Raw genomic sequence first — 15,374 nt, 5'->3', positions numbered from 1 at the left:
GTGAATGAGCTAAATATTACCTGTTATCTAATTATTCACTTTGAAAAAGATGCAGCCTCTTACAAACCGTTTATCATCACCTTGACAACATACATGTCTTCTACTAATACAAACCATTTTGAAGTTTGAATTAATTAGTCAGAAGAACTTGTCACTTGTCAAGTTTTTGTCATGTTACATGTTTTACATCCCTTTTTAATCTACGTCTTTGATCTTGTTACATCTCGTAAAACGATTTTTCTCTTCTCTTTTATGTCTTTTACATCACTTTTGTCTTGTTACCTCTTTTATGTCATTTTTGCTTTGTTACATCTTTTTCATCTGTTAAGTCTTTAAAGTTGTATTCATTTTTTTTTTTTTTTTACAGTTTTTTGTCTTGTTACAACTTTCACAGAATTCTTTCGTCTTGTAACATCCTTTATGTCATGTTCATTTTGTTAAGTCTTGTTATGTCATTTATGTCTTGTTACAAATTTTACATAATTTTTGTCTTGTTGTATTTAACACTTTTGTTTTGTTACATCTTTTTCATCTTGTTATGTCTTTTAAGTTATTTTCATCTTGTTACATATTTTGCATAGTTTTCATCCTGTTATGTCTTTACATTGTTGTTTGTCTTGTTACATCTTTCACAGGATTTTCATCTAGTAACATGTTATGCCATTTTTGTCTTATTACATTTTTTTTTTTACATTGTTTTAGTCTTGTGTATTTTATGTCCTTTTTTTGTTTTGTTACATATTTTTCATCTTGTTACATCTTTTAAACTGTTTTTTGACTTGTCACATCTTTTTTGTCTTGTACATCTTTTATATCATTTTTGCATTATTACATCTTTTACGTTGGTTTCGTCTTGTTACGTCTTATACATACATATATTATACATTGTTAGCCTTTTTACATCTTTTACAGTGTTTTCGTCTTGTTACATCTGTCACGTGTAATATGCACCGATGGGTTGTCTTTTCTACGTTACTGTCCCATCCATTTAGTTTGAAATCAGTCTTGATGATAAGAAGGTGCCGCACAATGAGGCAAAATACAAATAATCAATTTTCTTCAAAAGCATTAAAACTTAAGTAATGAGCTTGTTTTGAAAATGTGAAGAGTAGAAGACTAAAAGTGGAAAGCTGTCAAGCTGTACCTACCCACCTTTGGTATTTCGTGGACTTCACAGCATGTTCCTGACTAACGTGTTACAAGAGAAAAGGTCCATGTTGCAACCGCCCCCTTGATACTTCCGTCCCTGCTCTCCCCTACACATTTCCATGCATCAGAGTCTGCATGTAGGTGAATTTAGTGACATTCATTCATCAGCTGAAGAGGTCATTTGCAGAATTGTTCTGCATAGCCCAAATCTAAATATACAACATGACCCCGAAGAGGTGATAAACGAGCAGAAAACAAAGTCAAATCCAACAATTCATCAATGATGAATCATGCAGCTGGCACATACAGAGGTGTGTGTGTGTGTGTGTGTGAGTGAGTAAGAGAGAGAGAGAGAGAGAGAGAGAGGGAGAGGGATGCTTGTGGCATCAGGTTTTTGCAGAGCTCAACACTATTTCACCAGAACTGGATCGGTGTGTGTGTGTGTGTGTGTGTGTGTGTGTTTTCCATCCCGTGAAGCGTTTATAGTGCCGCACCCTGTCTTCCTCTGCGCGTAAAACCTCCCACGTACATCCTCATCACTCACCACGTTTCTTCTCCTTCCAGCAGCGGGACGAGGAGGAGGAGGAGGATATCTGTTCACCTCTCGGGCAGGTCGGACTCAGAGATGGGAGTGGAGCGGCGGTTTCTCAGGCTATGACACGGAGGACACACCGGGCGGGAAGGATGGCTCTGACCAGCCGGGAAATGTTGTGCTTGATCGGAACCGCCTGCCTCTGGCTGCCGTTGCTCGCGGAGGTATGTAACCTACCCCTGTATGATGATGAGGATGATGATGATGGGGTTGATTTTCTAATGTGGCCTCATTTTTTATTCTTTTTTTCTTGAGCCATGTCCCGTGACTGTCATGCTTTGATGACCTGAGCTGCATTTTTTACAAAAGACTCTCAATTAAATTGATAATAAGATTGATAATAATGCAGCCAAGCTTTGAGGAGTGACTCGTGTTTTAACAATAAACCCACTATTGATTTATTCAGGGTGCATTTCCAACAAAAGCAGGTGCAGGTCAGCGCGTAAAGAAGCGCATCAAACACCTCTAATCTGCCTTTTAGCCAATTAATGGCGCCATCATCAAAGCGCATTGTCCAATTAACCAGACACCATGTTGTCTCACGCACATACACACACTCATGCATGGTCTCAATCACCCTCCTCCTCCTCCTCCTCCTCCCTTCCTCCATCCCTCCCCCTCCAGCCCCCTCGGCGGGATATCATGATTGGAGCCCGTCGGTGGCTCCTGTGCCCCCGCGGTGTTGTGGGAATGAACCCTGTCCGGGCTGTTGGAGTTTGTCACACCGATTCAGTCACCTCAGAGAAACCGAAAACTGGTGGAGCAGGTGGTGTTGTCAGGTGTGGGTCAGAGGAGCCTGAGTCTCAGCTGGAAGTCGGCTTCAGTAATTTACAGTCCAGAATGCATGGTCAACTTTATAAGAAGACTCCCCTTACCAATGATTTATAAATGATTAATAATTAGGTTGTTAACCGTTTATAAATCACTAATTAACAAGTTTTAACACAATTTTCATATATGATGTTGTGGCAAGATCCAGTTCTGCCTTAATTAATCTTACAAATGAGTTATTGCCATTTATAACTGGCAAAGGGAGCGTTATTGTAAAGTACAGAACCCATCACTGTTTCTTAATAACTTAAAGGGATAGTTCACTCCAAAATCAAAAATACATATTTTTCCTTTGGCTTGTTGTGCTTTTTATTCTTCTTGATTTTTTTTGGGTGCGAGTTGCAGAGTTTTGGAGATATTGGCTGTACAGATGTCTGCCTTTTATATCATCTTGAATATAAAGGTTTTAGATGGCACTTGGATTGTGGTGCTCAAAGTGGCAAAAATACATTTGAAAAACTCAACAGCAATGCCTCTTTGCAGAAATCATGACCTGGTTACTCAAGATGATTCACAGAGCTTGTTGTGAGCAACTTCATTTAGGAACAGCTTTCTTTCTGCAGTATAATCATCCCAGACCTACTTTCTCTCTACTCTATTGGAACTATTTTCTCTCTACTAGAGAGAAAGTAGTTCCGATATGAAACTGCGCACAACTAGGCTCTGGGGGTTACAAAGGTAAGAAATCCCGCCAGTATGATTTTTAATACAGACGCTCCTCTTTCTGTTAACCTGATTGGGGGATACTGTATTGTAGGGTGCTGCACACGCCACCAGCGGTCCGTGTCTGTGCTGCTCTGAGCTGTGAAACATGGCGTCTAGGAGATAAAGCTACGGGCCTAACTACTAAAAAAGAAGTATTTAGGATTTAGTCCTGATGACAAAGGTGAGCCAGCAAAGACTGCAGGCTACTGACTGGTCAGAATAGCGTATTGTAATGAGTGTGTAACTTCAGAGGATGGAGGAAAGGTGAGCCAAGAAGTTGTTGGTCTGGCAGTAAATGTACAGTTTAGATTTCCGTTTTTTCAGTGAATGCAGCCTCTCCTACCTAACCACACTCCTTTTGTAAAACGTCATTCAGATTTCACAGACACATAATAAACTCAACAAAAATGTCTTGGTTTGTCTCTCCACTGCTCCAATAATCACCAGCTCTGGTTTGGTTGAAATAAACCCTAAATTCTCGCAGTGAAGGAGCGCAGAGCGTGCAGGGCAGGTTACACCAGACAGCAGCTGCTGAGGAAAAGGGGCTCTGAAATGCCCTGATTTTATAACTATAGGAGGACAAACAAACAAACAAACTAAAACAAAATCACTGACTATTTGTATTGGACAGTCAAATCTGATTCGACAAAAAAAAAAAAAAAAAAAAATTGGATGGAGACAGCCCTAGTACAGACAATCTCTTTTTATAAGAAGTGCTGACTAAGTTTAGATGCACACAGATTTTCTCCTATTATTCAGAATCTGACAATATTCCAAATTTGATACAGGTTATGTAATGTATATTTGTTAAAATAATTCTTGTCGGAAGAGACAAGTTGTTGTAATTTTTTGGACGTCATGGATGAAGGTGATCCATCAGGTATCCCACCACCAGTGCAAGCGTCATGTCGAGAAGGGAACCCTTGATTTGTGAAACTCTTGCGAGATTTGTACGTGTTGTTTCATCATTGTGGACGTTGGACAAACTAATTATGTTTTATCGTGTTTATAATCCTGTGGTTAAAATCTGTGCAGGTTTATGAACGCTTGGTTAGGTTGAGGGACAGATCATAGTTTGGGTTAAAAGGATCACTGATTTTGACAAGGCGAGTTTCTTTCTAGACAAGACCCATTGCAAGCAAGCAAATGAGCAAAATGTCTTTTAATGCAGTAAATGCCTCAGTGTTTTACCTTAACTAGGGAAACCGTTTAAGGGATTCTGTGTAAAGCCCTTTAGTAAGTCCCTCAGGTCAGGTCATACTTAAGGAGAAAACTAAAGGTGTTTGGTGCAGCTGGAAGGCAGGTTCAGTCATTTATAGACAAAAATAGTCAAAGATTCTTATTTCTTATGCTTCCTCTGCATGTTGCAAGCAACCAATTAATGCTAAATCAATCCATTAATCATTAGATTCATTTATTTTCTGTTTTTTTTTTCTTTACTCACTACATTAAGTGTGTGTTGTGCTAATGTGCAGCATACGAGCTGTGTAACCTGTGTTGAAGTCATTAGTGGAGTACAGTGATGTGCAGGATTTAATTAGACACACCAACACTGGGAGCAGCCGTGCATGTAGCACAAATAGCACACTGCAGATGAGTTTCAGCTTTTTTCTTTTTTTTCTTTTTCATTTCAACTTCATTAGACAAATCTTTTCATCGGGAGAGTCCTGGATGCAGCAGGAGGAGGCTGAGTTATTTTGTCAGCGGCAACATCAGAACAAAGATGTTCACGTGTAAACAGAACAGAACCAGACTGTGGAAATCAATCTGCAGCCTTCAAACTCTGCTTTACTCTGAATTATATCCAACATCACTTTATTTTAAACAGTTTTAGGATAGTTTCATGTTAAAACAGTAAATTGTGTAAAGGAGTAAGTTCATAATATGGGTGGATCTATCATCTGAGTGCCCAGGGTGCCCAGTCAGGTTTCTGCATGCTAGTGCAAAGAAAATAATCAAAATAGACAAATACTAAATTCAAATCAGGTGACAAAATATGTCCTCTAGAACATATGTCCTATAGAAGTGTTTTTCTGACAGGACAACACCATTGCTCTGTGTCCAAAACTGTTACAAATCACTGATAAATCTGAAAATAAATGTTATATGATGTGACAGTTTCGGGTTAAAAATGACTGCTTTGTTAAGGTTAGGGGACCTTTGTTGTCGTGGTTACAATGATAAACACGTGGTCGGGTTTATGCAATAAATAAAACAACGTTGACTGTTTGTTGGAAAGCGTTTCGTTGGCCCCTCCGGCCGCCTTGACCTCAAACGCAGCATCACCTGACTTCTTCCTTTGCTCCCGCAAGAACAGCCGCCAGAGGGCTTTGTCACTTGAATATAAACAAATGTTTTGTGGAAATGAGTAATGCTGTTGTCCTTTTTTGGGGGACAGTCTTGTATTTACAACAGCCCACCAGCAGAAGACACCAACTCTCCCTGAAAGTACATTTATATACCTCTAATTTACAACATCCATCAACATAATGTGAAACTGCTGTTAATTAACATTTCTAACAAGTTAAAAAATTGTGCCACATATGAACTGACAATGTATTTCATTTGTTTTCCACTCACAGCAACTAAAGCGTGATTCTGCTTTTCCGTGGTTATGTTTAGGGACCTGGTTAAGCTTAGGGAAAGATTGCTGTCTTGGTTGAATATTTAAAGAGTCCAAAATGAATTGAAGAAATAGTGCTTTTGTTGCCCAAACTGAACAACACACGAGACTTGTAAATGTGAATCCTGGTCTCTGGTGTCAATGCACGGCTCTTTGTAGAAGCAAAGTGCTGCAAGGGAACATAATTAAGGCAGCCACTGGTAAAACAAATGAGAAGAGAAACTTAATTTCTAGGAGACATGGTTGGTACCTCAGAGGTAAAGCTCTGCACACCAGCATTTATACCAGCGACGATTCAGGCCAGAAATCTCTGCATTTTAAAAGAAACATTACGATCAGGCGATTTGCTTGTGCAGCTGCAAACCTTGTTGACAATAGTTACCTTTGAGGGCATGGAGACGTCCCAAAGGCTCAAAATAGAGGACGCTATCTTATAAATCTGGAATGATTGAGTGGTCAATTAAGAGAAGATTAATTGGCCACAATTTTGATAATTGATTAACCGTTCAAGTCGTTTTTTTAAGCAAGAATAATAAAAAGATTCCTGGTTTCAGCCTCTAAATAAGAATAGTGGTGATATTTGCTGCAGTCAGTTGGGATCCTAATAAACTATTTTTCTTCTTTTTCTGTTATTGAAACATGAGTATTTTTGGGGTTTTGCTCTGTTGGTTGGACAAAACAAGCAATTTGAATCCAGCTTCATGAGATAGAGATGGACTTTTTTCCTTTTTTTTATGGAATTTTATGGATCAATTGATTTATTGAGAAAATAATAAATAATAAATTATCAGGAAATGGAGGAAAATGTCAATCAGTGTTTCCCAAAGCCTAAGATGACGTCCTCAAATTTATTGTTTGAGTCACGACCCAAAAATATTCTGTTTACTGTCCTAGAGGAGAAAAGAAACCAGAAAATATTCACATTTAAGAGGCTGAAATCAAAGAATTCAGCCTTTTTTCTTAACAAAAAATACCCAAACTGATTAACTGATTATCAAAATAGTTGATGATTAATTTAATAATCGATTAAATGGTTAATGGTTGCAGCTCCAGTTCCTCCTCTGCCATCATATTAGCAATGTTTCATAAACCCATCTTACATAAAGCTGCTCTGCCGGAGCACAAACTGCACCACAGAGGAGACTGTTTGCAGACAGGAGAGGTCGGCACAAATACATTCTGCTTTAATTTTGTGTTTAAACTGCCGTAATTATCGGAGAGAGCAGGTGGACTGTAATTTCCAAAAAACCTGCCCAGCAACAACAGTCAGGTTAAAACACACTTTTATCATTTAGGACTAAAAGCTTCGACTAAAAACACTTGAGAGCCGCTCCATCCTGCAGTAATGTATTTTCACTCAGGGCAGAAATGGACTCTCTTGCATCTTTATTTGTCCTATCTGTCTGTACATGTCCTGCTCTGTTCAGTGTGTGTGTGTGTGTGTGTGTGTGTTTACGTGTGTTTGCATGGCCGTGCACTGGACGCAGCTGTGAGAGCGTCATAACTGATTAGCGCTGTAATCGAGCCGTGTGATTGATATGGATGGAGATATCAGCATCCATGTTCACAACCACAGGTCACCTGTTCCTGTTCTAATATCATTAGGCTCAGCAAAGGCTTCTGGGAGGTGTGTGCTTCAAATGTGTGTGTGTGTGTTTCACATGTGTGTTGCAGACGTGTGTGTGTTGTTGTAAAGAGACAACTATAGATCAGAGCTCACCTGTTTGAAGGTGAAATGTGTTGTATTTCACTGCTCTCGCTACAGTTATTCCACAGTGACAGCAGTGTGTGTGTGTGTGTGTGTGTGTGTGTGTGTGTGAGAGAGATACATGTGTGTGTCCTCTCCTCTTCTGCAAGGTGTCCCACTGTGCAGAGGTGTGACCTGATTTCTGAAAATGAAACAGACACTCTCCTGTCAGATATCATCTGATGCTGTCTACTACTATTTGTGCGCGCGTGTGTACGTGTGTGAGTGTGTGTGTCTATGTGTGTGTTTTCACACCTAACACTGCACTCTTATACCTCGGTGCCTTATACTTGTTATATTTTTTTTCTTTCACTATTGATCCCTGCTGTTAATGAATGAACTCATTCACAAAACGTGTGGAAGTTGTGAGAAAACTCCCCCGTTTTTATGTTTTTACCTCTTGACATCAGACTTTCCTTTGTTCTCTAGTTTCTGGCTTTGACCTGAGAGTTTTATCTTCAACGCCTTCGCCAAGGCTGAAGCAGAATCCTGTCACAGAAAATGTTCTGAAATTTGTACTGAAGTTTTTGTACAAGGATGAGTCAGACTCGTCCTTAAAGTGACCATCAGTAGATGTTCCATCTGAGTTTACACAACGCCTTCAAGGAGGCGTCCTCATCAGAGGAACCACGGCTCTGATCATGTTAAAGTCGTATATGTGTGTCTGTACATTAGACTGTTGAGACGTGGACAGCCTGTGGACGTGTGAACAATGACTAGTTTCTGCAACCGTATACTACATGTCCAGAGTTTGTGTCCCTTGTGGACGTTGTGTTTCTGATCTATTAGGTATTGAACCAGTATTGATCCAGTCTCAGCGTATTGTTTGTAATTGAGTTTCAAGCTAACTGATGACTTTCAGGAAACACTTTTAAGATGGTCTCCTCTAGGTTTGGGTGGTATGAAAGTATTACAATATACCAGGGTGTTTAGAAATCCTGCGGGTTTGATTTTCCGTACTGTCAGTGTAAATAAAATTATCTGAAACATAGAAGTTGCAGCTGTTTTTTTAATTTTTGGAAATTAAAATATAGAACGACATTCATTCATTAAAAAAAAGGAATTCAGCCAGCTGGCATTTCTTCTCAATAGGTCTCCTTGCCAGTTAATTAAATATGACTAGATATGGAAAATATTGCCACATATAACTTTATGTTGAGAAAGACTTCTTCCAACTATAAAAGCAGTTTATTATTGATTTTATTCAACCGCCAGTCTGACTCCACCAACCGTACATCATCTCTGTTCAGCACAGTGATGTGCGGTGACACCGGCTCCTTCTGCAAGAATCGATGGAAGAAGGGAGCTTATAACTGTTCCTTATGTATTTAAACCCACCAAGACTAATCTAAGAAGGCTTCATACATATTAGACATATAGCTTTGTAGGCTGGATAACGTCATACATCCTACAATGACTTTTATTACCAGCTTTTGATGTTTTTCCTCCTCACGAATATCGTCAAAAAAGAGATACTGCCGAAGCCTTGTCTCTTCCAATCACTCAGTCATGGCTACTGTGGTATATAACGGAATATTAGGTGCAAATTACTCATAAAAACACCATTTTATCTGAGACATACCGCCAAATGGTCTCTGGTGCTGATGGAGTCTCATAAGTTTGTTTGGTCCTCTTTGACGGTCGCCAGGATACGATCAAACTGATGCTGACTCACACCGAAGTATGAATAAAAAAGATGTGTGCCTGGCGCCGCTGTCTGATCGTTCATCAGTATGGATGCTCACACCGTTATCGTTACAGTTATTGTTAGAGTTATCTTTCTGGGTGTGAACGGTCCTTTGTGTGGTGTTTTTGTGATATGGATAGAAGCATTAACGATCATCATTTATTCACCAATCCTCATGCATTTATTTATGCATCATGAAATGCTCCTGTTATTGAGACCGTGATGCTTTCATCATTTGTTCTGGGGCCCAGCACCCAGTTTTCCTCCAAAATCTAGTAAAATCTGCTCAGAAATGTCTGAGATATTTAGCTAATGAACCAACAAAAAGGAACAGGAAACATAACCTCATTATAACCTTGGCAGTCTGTCTTGTTTTTAGTTTTCTTCCATATCAGTAATCGTGTTTTTTTTTTTTGCTTGAATAACAGCCAGAATACTGAGATTCTCCTCTCTTCCCATCTGCAGGTGGTGGCTGAGGACAGTTACTTAAACGAGGTGCAGAACTCAGGTAAGTGGGAGGTGATGCTCCTGTTTGTCTGTACACTCAGCTATAAATCAACCTTCTCTCCATCCTGCCTCCTCCTCCTCCTCCTACACCACCGTCTCTTCCCTTCTGCTCCATCTGTGTTTTTTTTTTCCTCCAGTTTAACCCACATTCTGACTCAGACACTCATAAACCCCCTCTGTCGACGCCTCGTCTTTCTTTTATCCACCAGCCTCAGCTCTTACCTCTGCTCTTCCCTCCGGCCTGCACCCCTCTGCATTCAATTTTCCTCCTTTTCTCCACATCCCTGAGAGGAGAGGAGGCCATGATGGGGGGTGGGGCGAGGAACTCCTCCTCCTCCTCCTCCTCCTCCTCCTCCTCCTCCTCCTTGTTGGGCTCATTTCCACTGCTGAAATATTAGCTTTTACAGCCGTGCACGTTTTGACGGACAAGTGAAAAATACATGAAATTACAAACACACTTCTTGTCTATCTGCAGCTACACCGGCCAGATTGTGTGGAAACCTCCTCAAAGCTTTCTAAAATATAATTATCACCTGGATGAGTTTGATTTTCATCACAAGAATTCAACAAATGTTGCACCAGATGATTGATTGTTGCAGCGTTTTCCTCCAGCTCTGCTCTGTTGCACCAAAATTCATCAAAACCAAGTGAAACAGTGCAAAATGGAGAAAAGGAAATTTCCCCATATTCCATTTTGATTGAAATGTGTGTGTTTTGTGCGCCCACCCCCCATACAGCAAGCCTCCGAGTGTGAACCGTGTCAAATACTCATTGTGGCTGGGAAATGGATTATGGGAGCAGGGAGACTGAGTGTTCCCATGGCGATGGGCAGAGTACCGTTGTCGTGGCAATGAGGAGGGTGTTAACGGCGAGTGTTGTCTGTGTGTGTGTGTGTGTGTGAATGCTGCGGGTGTTGAGATGAATAAGAGGACTTGAATGAGACATACAGGACGGAGAGAGGAAGGAAGTAGTGAAAAAAAACCAGGACATTAAAAGATGAAAATCAGACACAAAAGAAGAGAAACGTTCATTTTAAGATGTCCTGCTTTCACTGGTGACAGAACTGAGAGATGTGACAGAGACACACAGAGAGAATATTGCCCAGTTTAGTTACGTAAGGCTTTTTTACTTTATTAAAATTTCATCAAGCTGGCCATAAAACTTTTATCACCATTACGGAGCACATACAGCTTTAAAACATATTTTTATTTATTCATTCAGTTAATCAGCATCCCCACAAGTGTAACTACAGTGACAAGACACATTCTGTGTAATCATAAAAACAAAATCACAATAACAACATATGACTTACACAATGAAAATGACATAAATATATTTAATGTCTTTGAAATAATAATGTATAAGGAATTAGGAGTATATCATCATCAAATAAGTTGATAAGAATCAGCTTAAATATGACTGAAAAATCACAATTAAATTAGGAATAATAATATTGGATGGTATGTAGTGTTTTTACTACCTTTTATGTCGATTATTTAAACAAGAGCAGCTGGTGAATTAACCTTCAATTCTGAATGATCTGTTTTCACAGATTTTCTTATTGTATTAAAGACATTTTGACAAGTCTCAGTAGGAAAAGCACAAAAAGGTGAATGAATAACGTTCAAACGCAAATGTTATCACAACACCGTTTTTGCTTTTCACGTTATTTCATGCCTTGTACTGACTTATCCAGAGATGGTGTGTCGTCTTATGCACGAATGTATTAGAGAAAAAAAAAAGTAACAGTGTAAAGAGGGAGAAAGTCTGTATGGAGGAAGAGGTGGGGTGGATCGATGGGTGTGGGACTTTCTCCCAGGAAACGGCAGCTCATGTCCGGTGTAAAACCGAAAGATATTATTTACTTATTTTATTAAAGAAAAAAATCTGTAATATATTGACTGTTAAGTTGCTTCTCTGACATCAACGCTGCAGCTGTGGTTCTAGTTTGCTGGATGAGTAAGAAATCATCAGAAATCTTGTAGAAGCTGCAGATGTTTCTAACGATTAAATGGAGCAATATGTTGATGGAGGCAGTCACTGAACTCCAACTCCAGTTTTTAGGACAGACAGACTCTGTATGTTTACAGACGACTGACAGTTATAAACAGCTGATCAAAGAGGACTTGTTGTCGCTTGTTATTGTCAGTTTATGATGTTGCGATCATCCTGCGCTCCTGCAGTGTTCCTGCAGCCTGCAGAGCCTTCCCTGAGTCTTCAGAAGAGATTGCGGGGGTCAACAACTCGCTTCAACCATCGATTGTATATTGAATAGGATTTCAAACTATTTAATATACAGTCTGTGGCTCCAATTTGCTGTTTGGACTGCAGTACTCATTTTTGCATGCAGTTGCTGCATATTGCATCATGTATGTAACTTTACTTAAGTAACCATGATCTTTTCCTAAACCTAACCAAATATCTTTGTTGCCTAAACCAAACCAAACTGCGACTGTTTCACAACATTAACCATGATGACAAAGATCACCTGACGTGTAAAACTCATGAAATGCACTGGACTAAATGGTGTTAAATGTCACACAAAAAGCTTAGAATACACAGACATGATGCAGAATGTCCTTGAAAGTTGGGTTCTATTCATTCGCTCTTCCATCAGATGTCATTGAAAGCGCAGGTGTTAGCAATAATATTAACAATGGCTCTTAAATCTGCCAGTGTCACAGTTTGTCATTACAGCATTAACAATACCAGGACCCTGAAACCGGCGCAGCTAAATGGAATTCGGCCATCATTCTTTTTATTACTAACACCTGTGCTTTTCTTGCCGAGACTCGTCAAAATGTCTTTTGTGAATAACTGTGCGGCGCACTTAACGTCCCCTGCATCATCATAAGTGCCTGACGGTAGGAGCCGTCTGAAGAACGAGAGAGCGCTCTGAAATCACATCTCTGTGGAAAGAAGAGGTGTGGCTCATATTTTATTTGTAGTGTAAAGAATCGGACTGTTTGTTGTTGAATCAAAGCAACATATTTGGAAGCCATGCTGTCACATCAGTGCTGGTTAGAACTACGTGTGTAGATCTGAAAATTGATTAATTCATCGACTGAAAAGTATTCAGCAATTATTAAGGTATTTTATTTTTATAACTGATTAATTATTTGAGGCACTTTTCAAGCAAAATTGCCAGACATCACTTGTTCCAGGCTGTCAAATGTGATGATTTGCTGCTTTTGTTTGACTTATTTGATCAGACAAAACAAGGTCTGTCAGCTTTCAGATATTTTCTGACATTTAGGGACAGAACAAATATAATTACATGCAGCTCCAGCTGTGTTTATACCTCAAAGAAAACTTTTTTTTTTTTTTTTTTTTTGTTACGACAGAGAATTACACTGGTATCACTGTTTTAACCTTGCGCACTTTGCATTGTGGGTTATTCCCTTGAGCAAAGTCACAGCAAGCGTGCATGAAGGGCTGAAAAAGTCAATCAGACGTCCTCAGGTCATTAGTCTGTAATGGTGGACGCTGGAACTGGACCAATATCTGGACTACGCTGTGAGCTCTACACTTTTGGCCCTGGTGGTTGAAGCATTTTCTCATGTTTCTTTGCCAAAACAACCTCCAGTTGCCAAATATGTGTTTGTTTGTTTGTGCCGGTTTCCAGAGTCCTGCTCAGGTCCAGTTTTGCAAACCCACACCCACAAAGCTCAGAACCAGAACCGACCCGTTAACTATAAGTTACACGACCCAACGCCTGATTAAACACACAGGTTACACAGTCAGCAGCAAAGCAAGGGAAGGCAATTTTATTTATATAGTACCATTGCTATACAGAACTTGAAAAAACATTAAAGGAACATTAAAATTACGTTTGAGATAATTAAAAACAAAAGCTAAAAAGCAGCAAAAATATGTAAGGTATCCACTTCACTGGTAAGCTGCAGTGAGCAGTAATGTTTTAAGCCCTGATTTAAATGAGCCGACGGTTTCAGCTGACCTCAGGTGTTCAGGAAGTTTGTTCCACAGGTGGGGAGCACAGAGACTAAAGGCTGCTTCACCTTGTTTTTGGTTCTGATCCTGGGAACACTGAGTAAACCTGTTCCAGATGATCTGAGGGGTCTCTCATAACGTAAAAGTAAATCAGAGATGCATTTAGGCCAGAGACCATTTAATGCTGGTGTCGGCGAGGACTCTAGCAGTAGCGTTCTAGCGTCAATGTGCGTAACTTGCGGCTATCAAAAGCTAATAACTATTGGCACTTTTTAAAAGCAGCAAAGTCACTGACATCATTATTCTGACCGTCTCTAAACATGGCAGGCTTCTCCCCAACGACTTGGCTTTCAGTGATCACTCCTGTTTAGTGTTCTCTCTCCACTGACTGTTTTTTGCCTTTGTCATACAGTTTATGTTTAGCATTTAGCCCGCATCGCTGTCGGATCAATAACTTCCCTTTATCTTGGCTGGACGTGACTTTCACAATAAAAATATCCTGGCAGCTGATTAGTTTTGATAATATTAGCGGATTTAGATGTAAGTGCTGCACAGTCTACATATTTTTGCTGACGTATCAGGGCTGGGCAATATATCAATATTATATTGATATTATTATTGTTATATTATATTGATATTGTGATAATAGACTAGATATCGTCTTAGATTCTGGATATCTTTTTGTTGTGATATGAGTGTCGTCTTTTGCTGGTTTTAAAGGCTGCATTACAGTAAACTGGTGAAATTGTCTGACCTGACAAGACTGTTCGAGCTGTTCTGTTATTTGCCTTTCTACATCACTCATAATTAATTTTCAAAATCATCAGTGTTAATATTTTGTGAAAGCACAAATAGTTGTCCCTATAATACTGTTCTAAAATCAACATCAAAAATATTGTGATATTTTATTTTGTCTGTTGCCCAAACCCTCGCTCATATTTATTAAAGACTGTTGATGCTTAATCACCAACTAGAGTATTGCAAAATTTGTATTAAATAAATAAAATTTGTAAATTGACATTGTTCTACAAATAATTAATCCAAAAAAAAAAAAATTACAGAATCAGCAAAAGAAGCTCTGAAAAGATGCTTCACATATTTTGTGAGACTTCATGTTTGTTTGTTTTTTTTCAATCCAATACATCAGTTGCATTTTAGAAAATAACCCACAACTGAGTTTCTAAAGTCTCCATTAGAGATAAGCAATACCAAACTTTTAAAATTTGATATGATATCGATTCTCTGGCTCATAATTTTGCCAATAATGATAGTAATACTCATTTTTTAAATGGGTATGTAATTTTTCATAATAAAGATGATTTTTAGAAAAAATAAGATCAGAAAATCACATGACACATTCTTGCCATAAATAACAAATTCATTCCGAAATCAAATATGAAAACAAATAAATAAAAATGTTTGTGCTAATAAGAGTAAAAATAGTGTATTTTACAGAAATATAATGAAAACAATAATAAAATTAAAAATCTTGTTTTGTTTAGCCTCTATACATACAAATGTTTTTAAATGTTTGAAGAGGTCACTCGTGTCGCTGCTGTGTGTCATAAATAGTGCATCTTAT

General features: G+C 38.9%; 1 protein-coding gene across 1 annotated transcript in view; it reads left to right on the top strand.

Annotated features, from left to right (window-relative positions):
- Nucleotides 1–15,374, top strand: part of LOC146312207 (neurotrypsin-like) — a 52,933-nt gene that overhangs the window by 14,852 nt on the left and 22,707 nt on the right. Inside the window, exons 2-3 of the mRNA XM_084741089.1 lie at nucleotides 1,714–1,905; nucleotides 9,800–9,842. Coding sequence (XP_084597215.1) covers nucleotides 1,804–1,905; nucleotides 9,800–9,842 — 145 coding nt within the window. The 5' untranslated portion in view covers nucleotides 1,714–1,803. The remainder of the gene's footprint in view (nucleotides 1–1,713; nucleotides 1,906–9,799; nucleotides 9,843–15,374) is intronic.

This window comes from Lutjanus erythropterus, chromosome 17 (assembly GCF_056507025.1).
Source record: "Lutjanus erythropterus isolate fLutEry1 chromosome 17, fLutEry1.hap2, whole genome shotgun sequence".
NCBI classification, from domain to species: Eukaryota; Metazoa; Chordata; class Actinopteri; order Lutjaniformes; family Lutjanidae; genus Lutjanus; species Lutjanus erythropterus.
The sequence above is the reverse complement of the archived record's forward strand: the minus strand, read 5'-3'. Positions and strand labels throughout refer to the sequence as shown.